Source organism: Bufo gargarizans, chromosome 5 (assembly GCF_014858855.1).
Source record: "Bufo gargarizans isolate SCDJY-AF-19 chromosome 5, ASM1485885v1, whole genome shotgun sequence".
NCBI classification, from domain to species: Eukaryota; Metazoa; Chordata; class Amphibia; order Anura; family Bufonidae; genus Bufo; species Bufo gargarizans.
The window spans coordinates 222508388-222525268 of record NC_058084.1 but is presented as its reverse complement, the minus strand read 5'-3'; the positions used below and the strand labels follow the sequence as shown (position 1 = coordinate 222525268).

At 38.6% G+C, this 16881-nt stretch overlaps 1 protein-coding gene across 1 annotated transcript in view; it reads left to right on the top strand.

Annotated features, from left to right (window-relative positions):
- Nucleotides 1–16204, top strand: part of LOC122939065 (maternal DNA replication licensing factor mcm6) — a 120696-nt gene extending 104492 nt beyond the window's left edge. Inside the window, exons 11-17 of the mRNA XM_044295011.1 lie at nt 1403–1558; nt 2166–2294; nt 3408–3569; nt 3743–3854; nt 9833–10000; nt 10430–10569; nt 16079–16204. Of these exons, the coding sequence (XP_044150946.1) occupies nt 1403–1558; nt 2166–2294; nt 3408–3569; nt 3743–3854; nt 9833–10000; nt 10430–10569; nt 16079–16204 (993 nt within the window). The remainder of the gene's footprint in view (nt 1–1402; nt 1559–2165; nt 2295–3407; nt 3570–3742; nt 3855–9832; nt 10001–10429; nt 10570–16078) is intronic.
- The last annotated feature ends 677 nt before the right edge of the window (nt 16205–16881 follow it).

Below are 16881 nucleotides of genomic sequence, written 5' to 3'. Positions count from 1 at the left end.
TTTTTTTACTGCTCCAGTCAGTGCCCGTTGCTGCTTCTGCCGACTTCCGTGCTCATGGAGCGTCCCCATCACCATGGGAACGTCTCCATATACTAGAATGTACTGTCGGATTTGAGAATTACGCTGAAATCGGGATTCGATTAATTCAAGTTATAATAATAGAATTGCGATTTCAACTTAACACTGCTATATTCCATATTCGTTCATTCTAGCCTAATATGTAATATAGCAGTGATAAGTTGTAATCGCAGTCCGATTAATTCAAGTTTTAATAATCGAATTGCGATTTCGACTTTTTACGTATATTCTTAATATTGCTCTAACTTCGTCTTTTAGAATATTCGTAATATTCTAAAAGACGAAGTTAGAGCAATATTAAGAATATACGTAAAAACTTGAAATCGCAATTCGATTATTTCAAGTTATAATAATCGTATTGCGATTTCAACTTTACACTGCTATATTCTATATTCGTTTATTCTAGCCTAATATGGAATATAGCAGTGCTAAGTTGAAATTGCAATTTGATTAATTCACCTTATAATAATTGAAATAGCGATTTCAACTTTTTACGTATATTCTTAATGCTCTAACTTCGTCTTTTAGAATATTCGTAATATTCTAAAAGACGAAGTTAGAGCAATAAAACGAATATTCTAAAAGACGAAGTTAGAGCAATATTGAGAATATTCGTAAAATACACATATAGATTGTAATTTAGCTAATATACTAATATAGTATTTTTTTAATAGTGTACATATTTTACAAAACTTAAGTTCATCAGAGACAACAAAAATTTGAGAAAAAAAGATTATAGCACTATATTAGCTAAATTACAATCTATATGTGTATTTTATGAAAATTCGTAATATTGCTCTAACTTCGTCTTTTAGAATATTACGAATATTCTAAAAGACGAAGTTAGAGCAATATTAAGAATATTCGTAAAATACACATATAGCCTAGCCATAGTCAATTAGTCATAGGAACGTTGCCTAAGAAAAGGAAAAAATCGCAATACGCGATTAATTAAATCGCATATTAATCGCGATAATTGGAATATTTACGAATATTCAATTTCGACGAATATAACACGAATATTCAATTGAATATTCGCGAAATATCGCAAAATCGAATATGGCACCTCCCGCTCATCACTACCCAGTATATCTAAAACAGCCAACTTACTGTTGTGATTTTTGTTTTAGATATTCACTCATCCATTTTTACCCTTTTTCTCTGTGATCATAATTTTCTTGATTTAAAATTGTATTTGCAATTTTGTAATATGTTCATATAAAATGAATTTTATGTTGTTGACCTAGACTCTATGTAATATGGTTAAAAAACCATTCCAAACTGACTATATCCACCTTTTTTTTTTTTTTTTGTTTGTTGTAAGGCCACATTAAATGCTCGTACATCCATCTTGGCAGCAGCAAATCCTGTTGGTGGAAGATATGAACGATCAAAGTCACTGAAGCACAATGTAAATCTTTCAGCTCCAATAATGTCCAGATTTGACCTTTTCTTTATTCTAGTGGATGAATGCAATGAGGTAAATACTTTAAAACAAAAATAAAATAAAAATATTTGACATTTTCAGACTCTGAAACTTCTTTAGAACAGATAACCCCAGATTGGAAAGTTGACTGTGTACATTTGTGATATTTAAAGAGCTATTTAGTATTTGATGACATAGAATGTCTCAAATTATAGCATAATAAAAAAAAATGCAGTTAGATTGTGTTTCTTTTCCTCCCAGATATTTCTTGGGTAGTGTAATTAGAACAAAAATAATAATAATTAAAATGCTTTTTATATATAGTGTATATTCTATTTTGTTACACTATGCTATGAAGTACAGTACATATAATAGGCTGATCTAGAAATAATATCAGATACATTTCCAGGACAAATATCTCATGTCCTGGGGATTAGCTACAATGTATTGCCATAGGTATATTCTATAAACCTGGAGAAGAGGTTATTTAGTTCACAGAGCATTACCAAGACGGGATAATATAATCTCCTCTTCTCAGCTAAGAGGAGAACTAGGCTTGTAGGTTCAGCATCTTTTCTTCTATAAATGAAAAAATATATATATTCTGGATACATTAGACATCCCATTTTTTTCCCATTGTTTGTTTGGGTTTCATGTTTAGGTAACAGACTATGCTATAGCACGAAGGATTGTTGATTTACATGCAAGAAATGAGGAGTCTATAGAGAGAGTGTATTCAATTGAAGACGTGCAGAGGTATTTGCTGTTTGCTCGTCAATTCCAGCCAAAAGTGAGTTATTAGTATTTGCTTTTCACTTTAACAATAATTGAAAGGTCTCTTAATTGTATACAGGATAATGAGATAAGATAATTATGCACCCAGGCATCCTATACAATATACAAGAAACTGATTCTTCAAATCAGGCCAAGTAGTTGCATTGCTCTATGGTCCAGTTCTGATGCTCACTTGCTGATTGTAGGCTCTGTAAGTGATGGGCATAATGCGACAGACGTTCACAGCTGACTAATCCTAGGGGGTTGGTTGTTTTGGAGCAATACTCCTGGTTAATGAAGGTTAGTTTTGGGACCTAAGCTGGCATCTAGATTCTAGAAAGTAAGACCCCTGGCTATGTGTATGAGTCATACAGACCCAACATATGTAAGCTGTTTATGCCGTTTTTAATGTGAAGTAATATTGTGCGTTTTTGTTTTTTGTATATTTCAATGATGGGTTTTTACTTGCCTTCAAGAATATTTCTGTGATGGGCAGCAATCTGTGTGGGCACTGCGACCAGTCTGCAGCTGCACGGCACCATACACAGCAACTGCATGTTCTGGTACATTTATATTATATGCAGGAATAATTTCTCCAGCAGTTTATGCTCCTGTAGCACTTGAGTGATTGATTGGGCCAGCTTTCATTCTCGGTGTGAATCATTGAGCCTTGTGCAACCTTGATATGGTCACCTATCAATTTGTTGTTCTTCCGTGGACCCAGTTATGAAATATATGGAGTACTGCATACCAGGCACACCCAATTTTTTTTTTTTTTTTTTTTTTTTTTTTATGTTCTGACCCAGTCACATAGCCATCAAAGTTTGACCATTTAAGTCTCGCACCCTTCCTTGCCCAATGTTCCTGCTTCAAAAACATGTATTTTTCGATAGCTGACTGTTCACTATCTTATCTATTTCCTACCCCTAGGGAAGCTTTCAATGTTATTCACTTCACCTGTCAGCAGTTTTAATGTTCTAGATTATTACTGTGATATTGGTAGTTTTGGATAGTTGTGTCAGAGGTTTTCTGGTGTGGGTGTATATATGTACTGTATACGTATATCTGTTATTTGTTAAATTATTTTAGTCCTGTTCATGTGAAATGTGGTGTTTTTTGCAATATAAAGATCATAAAGGAAGCAGAAGAGTTCATTGTGGAACAATACCGCCGCCTTAGACAGCGTGATTGTAGTGGAGTGACAAAATCTGCATGGAGAATTACAGTCAGACAGCTTGAAAGTTTGATCAGATTGTCTGAAAGCATGGCTCGCATGCACTGCTCAGATGAGGTAAGGTATTGCTGAGCCTGAAATATAGAAAAACTGCATATAATACACCACCATCATATTTGTATCTAAAATACAATGTAAGATAGTGTGGCTCATAAGATACTGTACATCCTCTGTCATTGACATGGGACCAGATGTTCAAAAAGCTCGACATGTATCTTTTCACACTTCAGGTTCACCCAAAGCATGTGAAAGAAGCCTTCAGGCTGCTGAACAAATCAATAATCCGTGTGGATACACCGGATGTTAGCTTCAATCCAGGTGAAGATGAGAAGAACATGGAAGGTATGTTTATATTCCATTTTTATATTCCAAAATGTAATGGGCACACACACATTTTACAGAGCTATTTATTTGGGGGGAAAAAAAGGTGTCAAATTATCAATGTTTTTAGCATTTTTTTTTCTTTGTAAATGGCAACATTTTCTGCTGAACTAATAATTAACCCCTTCAGGACTAATAAAACTGGGGAACTGGAATTAGTGATGTGTGAGGAGGACAATAAATGTATGAGTAAAAATCAAATAAAAGCCGCCAAACTAGAGACCGAGAGATTAATTGCCAAAGAGAGCAAAACTAACCCTAAAATATTCTTCAATTATATAAATGGTAAAAAGTATAAATCTGAAGGTGTCGGCCCTCTACAGAGCAATGCGGGGGAAGTTGCAGAGAGTGACAAGGAGAAGGCAAAGCTATGAAATATTTTTTTCTCCACTGTATTCACTAAGGAAAATAAACTGTCAGATGAAATGCAGAATGTAAAAGTAAATCTGGATAGATTAGAGGCATGGGCAGAGAAGTGGCAGATGAGGTTTAACACTGGCAAATGTAAAGTTATGCACATGGGAAGGAATAATGCAAATCACCCGTACATACTAAATAGTAAAATACTGGGTAACACTGACATGGAAAAGGACCTAGGAATTTTAATAAACCGCAAACGAAGCAGTAAAAACCAGTGTCAGGCAGCTGCTGCCAAGGCCAATAAGATAATGGGTTGCATCATAAGGGGCATAGATGCCCGTGATGAGAACATAGTCCTACCACTTTACAAATCACTAGTCAGACCACACATGGAGTATTGTGTACAGTTCTGGGCTCCTGTGAACAAGGCAGACATAGTAGAGCAGGAGAGGGTTCAGAGGATGGAAACTAAAGTAATAACTGGAATGGGGCAACTACAGTTCCCTGAAAGATTATCAACATTAGGGTTATTCACTTTAGAAAAAAGACGACTGAGGGTAGATCTAATTACTATGTATAAATATATCAGGGGACAGAACAGGGATCTCTCCAATCATCTATTTATCCCCAGGACTGTGACGAGGGGACACCCTCTGTGTCTGGAGGAAAGAAGGTTTGTACACAAACGTAGAAAAGGATTCTTTACGGTAAGAGCAGTGAGACTATGGAACTCTCTGCCTGAGGAGGTGGTGATGGGGAGTACAATAAAAGAATTCAAGAGAGGCTTGGATGAATTTCTGGAGTGTAATAATTTTACAGGCTATAGCTTCTAGAGAGGGGTTGTTGATTCAAGGTGTTATTCTGATTGCCTGATTAGGAATTTTTCTAACTAAAATGGGGGAAATTGGCTTGTACCCCACAGTTTTTTATATATATATATATTTTTTTTTTACTTCCTCTGGATCAACTTGCAGTATAACAGGCCGAACTGAAGGGACAAATGTATTTTTTCGGCCTTATACACTATGTTAGTAGAGATGTCGCGAACATAAAATTTTCCATTTGCGAACACGAAATTCCGCAAATGTTCAGGAACGGGCGAACCGCCATAGACTTCAATAGGCAGGCGAATTTTAAAACCCACAGGGACTCTTTCTGGCCACAATAGTGAAGGAAAAGTTGTTTCAAGGGGACTAACACCTGGACTGTGGCATGCCAGAGGGGGATCCATGGCAAAACTCCGATGAAAAATTCCGTAGTTGACGCAGAGTCGGGTTTTAATCTATAAAGGGCATAAATCACCTAACATTCCTAAATTGTTTGGAATAACGTGCTTTAAACCATCAGGTATGATGTTATATCGATCAGGTAGTGTGAGGGTTACGCCCACTTCACAGTGACAGACCAAACTGTGATGGACCAAACTCCCCGTTTAACGCACCGCAAACAGTCCATTTGCACAACAGCAAACTCCCCATTTGCACAAGGTTGGATACCAAGCTAGCCATGTCCCGTTCCTTGTCCTCACTGATGTCATTGAAGGTCTCTTCCTCCACCCAGCCACGTACAACACTAAGGGTCCCCAAAAGGTGACAACAAGCCCCCTGGGACGCCTTCTGTGGTTGGTCTTCCACCTTCCTCCTCTGACTCCTCTTCAGAATCCTCTCTGCGTTGCCGCAGGTCCAGCAATTGACGACAAGGCTGCTTCTGGTGGTGATGGTGACCACAATTCTTCCTCTTCATGCTCATCTACGGCCTGATCCAGCACTTTTCGCAGGGCACGCTCCAGAAAAAAAGCATTTGGGATGAGGTCGATGATGTTGCCTTGGGTTTGACTGACCAGGTTTGTCACCTCCGCAAAAGGACGCATGAGTGTTCAGTAACGTGGTTGAAAAATACCCAGCTCCGCAGAGGCTGTCCCTTTTTTTTTTTTTTTCTCTTCATTTACTTTTATTTTTATTTAAAAAAGGGGCCGGTGTATGGAATAGATTTTAGGAACCGGGAGATGGAAATAAACGGTTGGTCGGTCCTCTTACTAACAATCTGGGGCACGGCGCGTGCGCCGTGCAATGTACTGTGCCACCCTATATGAGTGGTGTGTGAAGTAGTACTAGTCTTATCAGTTTAATCCCTGTTACGTCCCCTATAAGGGGACATGTATCAAAGAGATTTTTAGACAACTGCAAAGAGTTGTCAATAGTTGACACACTCATGACATAATTTTATTCCTCTATGCGTCAATCTTGGTGTAGTGATGACTGTGCTCGTGCGCACGTTTGGGAGATTGCAGGTGATGGCAGTTTTTCAAAGCCTATGGTCGTGCTGAGGTAGTTCAGTGACAGTCAAGTGACCCAGAAAACAATGATTCTGCAGTGTGGGCCCATTGTTGGCCTTGTAGGCTTTAATGATCACCTTAGATGATCACAAAGAAAATGACTGTTTTTTTTTTCTATGCAAAATTATCCAGCTGATCGCTTTTGGTCTGTTCACAATGAAGCAACGACCTTATCATCTGGGGTGTGCCAACATAGCCAACATGCTCAGAGGTGATCGCTTCATTGTGATACGCAAGCCCCTTGACCACAACAAGATAACTATCACGCAGGGGGGTTGACACATGTATGTGCCTTTTTTTTTTTTTTTTTTTTTTGCAGCCACAGTGCAGCACCAGAGGCATGTACACATGCCTGAAAAATTAGGTATTGTTGTGGCCTGGAAAAATTGATGTTTTCCAGGCAGAAAGTGCACGAAAACATTGCGGCTTGAACCCTAGTTGGTCGCGGAGAAGTCACGTAAGTCATTCGGCATGCAGAGATTAAATACAGCAGCGTGTGGACCATTTTTAGCCCAAGGCATCTCATCAGGCCTTTTTTAGTCAAATGCATCACCCACGGTCAGTCCCTTCGCGATCAATTCCTCATTCATCTTAATAAAGGTGAGGTGATCTAGACTTTTTTGATCTAGGTGACTTCTCTTCTCAGTGACAATACCTCCTGCTGCGCTGAAGGTCCTTTCTGACAGGACACTGGAAGCGGGGCAGGCCAGAAGTTCTATCGCAAATTGGGATAGCTCAGTCCACAGGTCAAGCCTGCACACCCAGTAGTCAAGGGGTTCATCGCTCCTCAGTGTGTCGATATCTGCAGTTAAGGCGAGGTAGTCTGCTACCTGTCGGTTGAGTCGTTTTGAGGGTGGACCCCGAAGGGCTGTAGCGATGCGTAGGACTTTAGTGGCAGATATGAGTGGTGGGCACAGTACAGTTTATGGGCCTGACACACACTGGCAGGCAACTGCAATTATATTACAGATAAAAAAAATTGTATTACTTTATCTGCAAGGTTCTGTGCCACCAGATATGAGTGGTGGGCACTGGCAGTGGGCACAGTACAGTCTGTGGGCCTGACACACACTGGCAGGCAACTGCAATTATATTAGATACATTTTTTTTTTTACTTTTGTATCTGCAAGGTACTGTGCCACCAGATATGAGGAGTGGTGGGCAGTGGGCACAGTACGGTCTGCTGGCAGGCAACTGTAAAATATTTTATATATATATATATATATATATATATATATATATATATATATATATATACACACAGACTGATGTACTAGCCCTAAGAAGGGCTTTTTGGGGTGCTGTCAGGGCACTGTTCTTACAGCAGAGGAGTCTTTGAGGACTGGAGTGGACACAGAACACTGGCCTAGCTAACTATTTCCCTATTAATTCAGCACCTGCTCTAACTAACACTGCAGCTTCAGAATGAATCTAAGATGGATGCTGTCCTTTCTTTTTGATAGGAGGTGGAAGGGTCTGGGAGGGAGGGTATGCTGATTGACTGACTGGAATGTGTCTGCTGACTGAGGTACAGGGTCAAAGTTTGCTCAATGATGACGTATAGGGGGCGGACCGAACATCACATATGTTGGCCCGCCGCGGCGAACAAGCGATGTTCGCCGGCGAATAGTTTGGGCCATCTCTGTATGTTAGTTTGTTTTATGGGACAACACTGATGATATGGCACATTACTATGTTACTAGGACCCTGCCATTTTTCAACTTAAGTACCAGGCCGTTTTTTTTTTATTTGACATGTCACTTTATGTGGTAATAACTTTGGAATGCTTGGATAAGTCAAAGTCATTCTGAGGTTGTTTCCTTGTGACACATTGTACTTCATAATAATGGTAAATTTCAGTCACTATGTTTTTTATTTAAAAAAAAAGTACAAACCACCCAGTTCAGCTCTGAGGTCACTTTGTGGGGCTTACATAATCAGGTGCCCCTCCCTCCATTTTAGTTTATTTTTATTTATTTTTTATATGAAGAGGCTACGGTGCTTCATGAGCGCCAGTTTCTTCCTAGGCCATATGACCTCTTCAGACAAAAAAAATACCCCAAATTGCATCCTAAACTGAAAAACTTGGTCGCCAAATTTAAAATGCATATAATTATAATAAAAAAGAAATGGAGAATACAGCACCACATACCTCTTACATCCAGTGACATCTCCTGTCATGTAGACCTTCTCTTTCCTCTTCTCCATTTGACCCAGACCACCATGGCAAATTCAGCCACATCTTGTCTCTACAGTTTGTAACAGACACGTTCGATTATTCAATTTTTCAATCAACCTCCCCATCCTGGTGTCCCCACAGTGTCATCCTGCTGCCACTCAATACTGTGCCCATTGTGCTCCCCAATGCCCCAGATACTATACTGCTGAAAAAAATATAGTGACCCTAATAGACATAATTGGAGTCATTTATCAAACTGGTGTAAAGTAGAACTGTATTTCCAAAAGAGCTGTCAAAAATGAATGGTGGAACCTGATTGGCTGCTATGGGCAACTAAGCCAGTTCTGCTTTACAACAGTTTGATAAATTACCCCAAAAGTTCCTATAGTGTCCACAGCAGCTATAATGTCCCCTAGAGTGCCCCCAGTAATAACCCCCTATATTGTGCTCCAGGCAATAATCCTTGTATAGTGTCCCCAAAAATAATAGACTTGCCCCTACAGTGCCTTTCCAATAGCAACACCCCATATAGCAATTTCCACCACACTGCCCACAGATAGTAGTTTGCCCCCACACAGTAATTTCCCCTACATAGTAATTTGCCCCACACTGCCCCTACATAGTAATTTCAACCACACTGCCCCAGATAGTAATTTCCCCACCTAGCAATTTCCCCGCGCTGCCGCCACATAGCAATTTCCAACATAATAAACTCCAGTGGTCATAATTAACTTGTTTCTCAGGGGAATTTAGATTTTTTATTTTTTTTTTTTTATTTGGAGGGGGGGGCTAGTGGGCATCCCAGCGGTCAGACCCTCAGTGATTAGACCCTTCATTCTTTTTCGTATGGATAGGGGTATGAGTTTGTAAAAAAAAATCATAAAATCTAGTTGTCTGTATTAGGTGCATTCAAGACACAGCAAATGTTTAGGAGCTGTGCTATTTCTGTGGAAAAAAGCCAGGTTTTTTGAAAAAATATTCCTGGATATCCCAAATTTCACACCAACCAATTTTTACTCCTCTTGCAAATTATAAAATATAACTATTAATAATTATCTACCATAGGGGAGGAAGACAACCCCACCGTCAATAACATAGAAGAAGCTATGGAAACAAACAAACCTGAAGAAACCAAAGAGAAATCGGATCAAAGTGTTCAATTTAAAATGTCTTTTACAGAGTACAAACAAATCTCTAACTTGCTTGTTTTCTACATGCAAAAGATGGAAGAGTGTAAGTTAAACCGAAAGGTTATTTTCAAACATGTTTGTTTTAAAAGGAGAAAATGGCATAAACCAGTGTCAGATATATGTATACTTCAAAGTTTCTTATGTTGGTTTCCATGTTAAATATTTCCAATACTTAATATTATATAAAAAAACAAAACAGGAGTGAGGTTTGGGGTGGAATGTTTTTCAAAAAGGGTGGGTTCACAGGGATTGGCCATAGTGGAACCTCTGTGTGATGGAAAAACAAAGCAACATGCAGTTTTACTGCAAACTGACCTATTTTTTAATTGTTAAAACTGCTGTTTATCTGAAACTTCATGACCCTTAACAATCCATATGAACATTTTTCTAATTTTCTCTAAAGCTTCATGTTGGTGAGGTTTTTGGCATATGGGCTCATCCTCACATAAACTGATGCAGTTTATTTTTACAGCTGAAGAAGACTGCCATCTGACAAAAAGTGACCTGGTCAATTGGTACCTAAAGGAAATTGAAAGTGACATTGAAACTGAAACCGAACTAATACTGCGAAAACGTTTAATTGAAAAAGTAATTTACAGGCTAATTAATTATGTAAGTATCATTGTACTGTTACACAAGAAACCTTCATTGGTGTAAAATGTTTTATTTCTTTTGGATTACTGTGTATCAAGAGATTAAAAAAATAGTCTAGATTGTAGGTTCTTGACATGAGGAATATACCCCCCAAAAGAAATACTCCATGTTCCCCCAGGAATACTCCCACGGTCTCCCATATAGTGTATGATCATAGCCTTTTGCTCCTTTCAGTATTTTGATATATTTTCAGTAGATGGCATTAAAACCTAAGTCTAGTCTACAAGAGGATGTAAAGTTTGAATGATTAGAAGATCTCCTATGTTGGAGCAATTAATGTACTATTTTCACAGCTACTTCAATCTATAAACTTAAAGGGTTATTCTGCTTTTTATTTCTCATTTATTTCTTTATAAAGTTGAAAACCACTCTATTTTCTAATAAACATGCGTTTAAACTTCTTCCCATGTACAATGAGTGCAGCTGAGCTCTGTTTGCTATAGAACACAGGTCAGTCCTGTGTAATGCATTCATAGCACAAGATGGGATTGTCATTTGACCCCTATACCTGGTCTCTGCCAGGTCTCAAACTCGTGATCTGATTACATCTGAAACATAGATGTCGGAGCAGCTCTTTTGGCCCCTAGTCTATGTAAGAATTTTCTTTACCTAAAAAACCTCAATAGTATTTCTCACATGCAAAATGTGCTGTGTCATCCTTGTATATATCTACATGCCAGTATATTACAGGTAAACAAATGGAAAGTAAAGCTTTTAGTAAAATTAATGTTACTAACAAATCCACTACAAAAGTAATAAACCTACACAACTACAGTTACATTGGAATATTGGTACCCAGAACTGTAAAACTGTAGTACACGGGCATCTCATTAGTTATGAGCAGTAAATGGTGGAAATAAACATGTTGCAATTTATTTTTTCATTTAAGACTTAATGACAGTCAATCGTCTTTTAGGTCCTCAGTGTTGGAAAACTGTCAAACGCATGAAAAATGTGTTGAAAATATGAGCTGTATTTTGTAAGTGGATTATCCTTAGATCAGACACACACGAAAGAGTTGAATGCAATAAACTTGCAGCACGTGTCGGTGAGAGATCCCATTCTGCCCTCTACTCCTCTAATAATTTATAACAGGGATGCCCAACCTGCGGCCCGCCAGATGTTCCAAACCTACAACTCCCAGCATGCCTGGACAGCCTACAACAATAAGCCTACAATAGGGCATTGTGAGCGTTTTAGTTTTACAATAGCTGGAGGGCCGCAGGTTGGGCTGTGGAACCCTTAGTCCTGAAATATATTGTATTTTACAGACAGCATTATAAATATAATGCTGTGCGATCCTGTCAGAGGAGCGGAGATTAAAACAGGACTTCACTGACACATCGTATTCATCTTGCTTGTGCATGTCAGGCTTTAGGATTGCTGTCTTTTGGACTTTTGTTTCTTGTCACATCAAAAAACAGCACTTCTGTGACGTGTGGCAGCACCTTAAAAGAAAGTCATAGCTGACTACATTAAAACATTGGGGTTTTTATATGGTGCAATGACTTTAATCTGGGGATATTTAATTATTAGGAGCTTGCAGTACAACATGATTGGAGTTTGAACTGGTCCTATAGTAAGTAGTATGTGTTGGAGCTTAAATAATCAGTGTTAACAGATGCACAGGTTGCAATGTAAACTTTGTGATGGAAGCATCCCTTTAAGATCATATCTTTTTGAAGAGGATTTGGCTTTTTTTTTTTTTTTTTTTTGTCATGGCATTATGTCATCTGTTTCTGGGATCACATATTTGAATAGCTGTCAAGTATGGGTTTTCTTCACGCTGATGCATTTGAGTGAACTGTTGCTAAAGTACGGTTTGTGAATCAATTTCTTAAGCCCTGCTGCCAAAAATACCATAGACTTCAATACTAAACTATTGCAGTCTATAGTATAAGTGATCAAAAGATTGCATGTTCATTACTTAGTCTCAAAGTCCAAACTACTGTGTTGTATAGATCTATTCCAAATGGAAAAATTACATCTTTATGATCCCATCAGAATATGGTAATGCCCAAAAAACATGTTTACAAAGGTTTTCATTAATTTTTAAGTATGGAATCTTAGTAGAAATTGTATAATTGTGGCATTGTCATACATGTACTGCCCTGCAGAATAAGGGTGTCAGTTATCTAATCTAATGTTGTAAAATAAAACTAAAAAAAATTTCAGAAGTGCCCTTTTTCATCCCACTAAAAACGTCTTTTACCATTTTTCAGTCCAATGTATGGCAAATCAAATAGCGCCATTTAAAAAATATATATAATTGTCCTGCAAAAAATAAGCCCTTGTGAACAGAAAAGAAAAAAATGTTTTAGCCCTTTGGAAGCCGGAGAGGCATAGTCCTTAAGGGGTTAACAGTTAACTTTGTTAAAGGGAGTCTGTTCACAATTTTACATATTTCAAACTGCTTACACTACACTGTGGGACACACATACAGATAATAAATGGTACCTGTGTTTGGCTTTTCTGCATATGTAAAGCTCCAAAAATGAACTTTTGAAGGTATATGCAAATGAGGATCGCAAGTGCCCAGGGGCCCCTGGTACTCGTGGATAACTCTTTCCCTGTTTAGCTTTCAGCCAGCCCAGTGTCCTTCTGATGCCGCACTCCTGTGTCTTAAATCCTGCAAACATCACCACCAGTCCCAGGTAGTGTACAGCGCATGCCTGGGCCCAGCGGAGATGTGTGCAGGCGTGGTAGAGTTAAATCAGGAGGATATTGGGCTGGCTGGAAGCTAAACAGGGGAGGCGTTATCCACAAGTAACTCTGGGGGAGGGGACTGGCCACTTGCAATGATAAACACCGCCCCTGGACATTTACAATCCTCATTTGCATATACAATCAAAGTTTGTTTTTGGAGCTTTACAGATGCAGAAAAAAACTAAGAAAATTACCATTTGTTTTCTGTATATGTGTCCCACAGTGCAGTTTAAGCAGTTTGAGACATGTAGTTGCTGACATTATTTAACAACATGGTATCACCTACATACAAGCAGCCATAATATATATCACGTCGAAAAAATATGGCTGCCTCTCTCTAGGTGATGAATAAGTAAGAATGCCAAAAAGTATAGTGAAAATATATATAAAATATAGTGAAGTAGTTCTTGTAATACATAATGCTTATAATCTACCATGTCTTATCAGTGTGCCTCATGTGTTTACCCAGCATATCTATTTCATGTAACCCTATTTCAAACTGAATTCCAGAGGTCACATGACATTGTGTTAGGCTACTTTCACACTTGCGGCAGCGTGATCCGGCAAACTGATTGCATTTTAAGACTGATCAGGATCCTGATCAGTCTTAAAATTGCATTGCAAGAATGGATCAGTCTGTCTGTTTGTCATATGGACAAATGATCAGTTTAGATTTTTTTTTCACATTTTTACCGGATCTGAGCATGCGCAGACCGGAAGGACGGATCCGGCATTCTGGTATTTTGAAAGCCGGATCTGGCACTAATACATTCCTATGGAAAAAAAATATGCCAGATCCGGCATTCAGACAAATCTTCATTTTTTTGGGCCGGAGATAAAACCGTAGCATGCTACGGTTTTATCTTTTGCCCGATCAGTCAAAACGACTGAACTGAAGACATCCTGATGCATCCTGAACGGATTTCTCTCCATTCAAAATGCATGGGGGTAAAACGGATCAGTTCTTTTCTGGTATAGAGCCCCTAGGATGGAACTCTATGCCGGAAATGAGAAACGCTAGTGTGAAAGTACCCTTAAATGACTTGACCATGTTTTAGTCATTTTCAGTTTGCCCATGGTTGCATTATACAGGACTGGTCTATGGACTAAACCATTCTACTGTACATACTGGGGTCAGTTGATTTGATATAACTGTATTAAAAAGTATGCTCATGTACCTTTCCTGTATTGGAAAATTATTTTCTACTATGTGCTATTATACTGTATATGGAGTTGACTGCATATTGGTAGTATTTGAGAACTGTATGTTGGTATTTAGGCATTATGTGGCACTGCTACTTAGGGGTTGTGTCGCTCCAGCAAGTGGAGAGGGTTAATACAAGCCACTTACTAATGTATTGTTGATAACCATATTGCTTTCTGTGCTGGCTGGCCGACACTTTTTCCTGTAGTGTGCAAGCATGGCTAACACTGGAGTACAGGGTGGTCGTAACCATGGAAATAAGCAGTGTAAAATGTGATGAAAAAAATGAATCCAGCCAGCAAAGAAGTCAATATGGACATTAACAATACATTAGTAAGTGCCATGTATTATTTTTCTCAACCATGATAAATGCCACTTTAAGGCTACTTTCACACTCGTGTTTGGTGCGGATCCGTCATGGATCTGCACAAACGCATTCGTTCAGATAATACAACCGCATGCATCCATTCAGAATGGAATTATTTGTATTATCTTTAACATGGCCAAAATTGATCCGTCTTGAACACCATTGAAAGTCAATGGGGGACGGATCTGTTTTCTATTGTGCCATATTGTGTCAGTGAAAACTGATCCGTCCCAATTGACTTACATTGTGTGCCAGGACAGATCCGTTTGGCTCAGTTTCGTCAGACTGACACCAAAACGCTGCAAGCAGCGTTTTGGTGTCCGCCTCCAAATCAGAATGGAGACGGAACGGAGCCAAACTAAGCCAAACTGATGCATTCTGAGTGGATTCATTCAGAATGCATTAAGGGCAAACTGATCCATTTTGGACCGCTTGTGAGATCCCTGAATAGATCTCTCAAACGGAAAGCCAAAACGCCAGTGTGAAAGTAGCCTAAGTTCTATACATTTATATGATTTGTTTCAATGTATAGTGGTGGCGGCAGCAGCAGCATCACTGTGTACTGCTATTTAAGGCCACTAAAGTAATGTTTTCTACATATGGCTCTGTAATGGTACTTGGGCATTGACAAATACTACATGGGGTGAGAGGGAAAGTATATGTTAACACTTGTGTGCCAAGCTGAATACATACCCTCATGTATCACAGATTTTTCCTTGTCCTGGTCATAGCAGCTTTATAGTAGTAAACGTGATGGATAAAAATGTTAGTTAAAGGGAACCTGTCACCGGGATTTTGTATATAGAGCTGAGGACATGGGTTGCTAGATGGCCGCTAGCATATCCGCAATACCCAGTCCCCAAAGCTCTGTGTGCTTTTATTGTGTAAAAAAACCAATTTGATACATATGCAAATTAACCTGAGATGAGTCCTGTACGTGAGATGAGTCAGGGACAGGACTCATCTCAGGTTAATTTGCATATGTATCAAATCAGTTTTTTTAGCACAATAAAAGCACACAGAGCTATGGGGACGGGGTATTGCGGATGTGCTAGCAGCCATCTAGCAACCCATGTCCTCAGCTCTATACACTAAATCCTGGTGACAGGTTCCCTTTAAAGAGATTTTCTTGTATAATTATTTTCAGGCAATGTTTGTTTATTTACTTTTTTTTTATTTTATTTTTTAAGGATCATATTTTAATAGAACTCAGTAAATGTGATTTAAAATCGATAGATGACAAAGCTGATATGGATGAAGCTTCGAAGGAAAACTCAATTTTGGTGGTCAACCCAAATTATGTTTTAGAAGACTAAGACAGTATTGTGAAGATAAGGTCTCTTCAGTATTGTTTTACTGCATTTTGTAAACTGATTATTTAAAATAAAGAATTATTTATTCTGCATTCTCATTTTTATGCCCAATATTTTTTTTATTTTTTTATAGAAACCATGAGGTGTCTTGCACACAATCTATATAGATTGTTAGGATCTGTTTAGAAAAAAAGTGATGTTTTTTGCATGCAAGCTAATTTTTTTCTGTTATTGCATTGTGTGCTTTTTTTCCGTTTTGATTGCATCCATTTTTCACAAGCGTAAAGAAAAACTGAAGGACAAAGGCGCTTTCACATGAGTGTGTCCCTTGCAGAAATCTCACTCCACGTGAGAGAGGGATCGTGCATTCTAGACTTAGGAAGCACATGGCATTATTCATGATTGATAATTCTGTGTGACTTTTCTGTTACAGAATTATATGGACATAAAGCGATCAGTATAGTTACCGAAAGGTCATGCAGAGACACTCCGCATTATCAGTCATGATGATGTAGTGCGCTTCTATAGTCCCGACCACACGATCCCTCTCACACAGAGAATGATTCCTGCAAGGGAGACTCTTGTGTGAAAGAGCCCCAACAATCTACATCTTCTGGTAACCATCTGTGAAAAGCGCATTGTATCTGCATGCCTTCTATTTTTTAATGCAAGCCCCATTC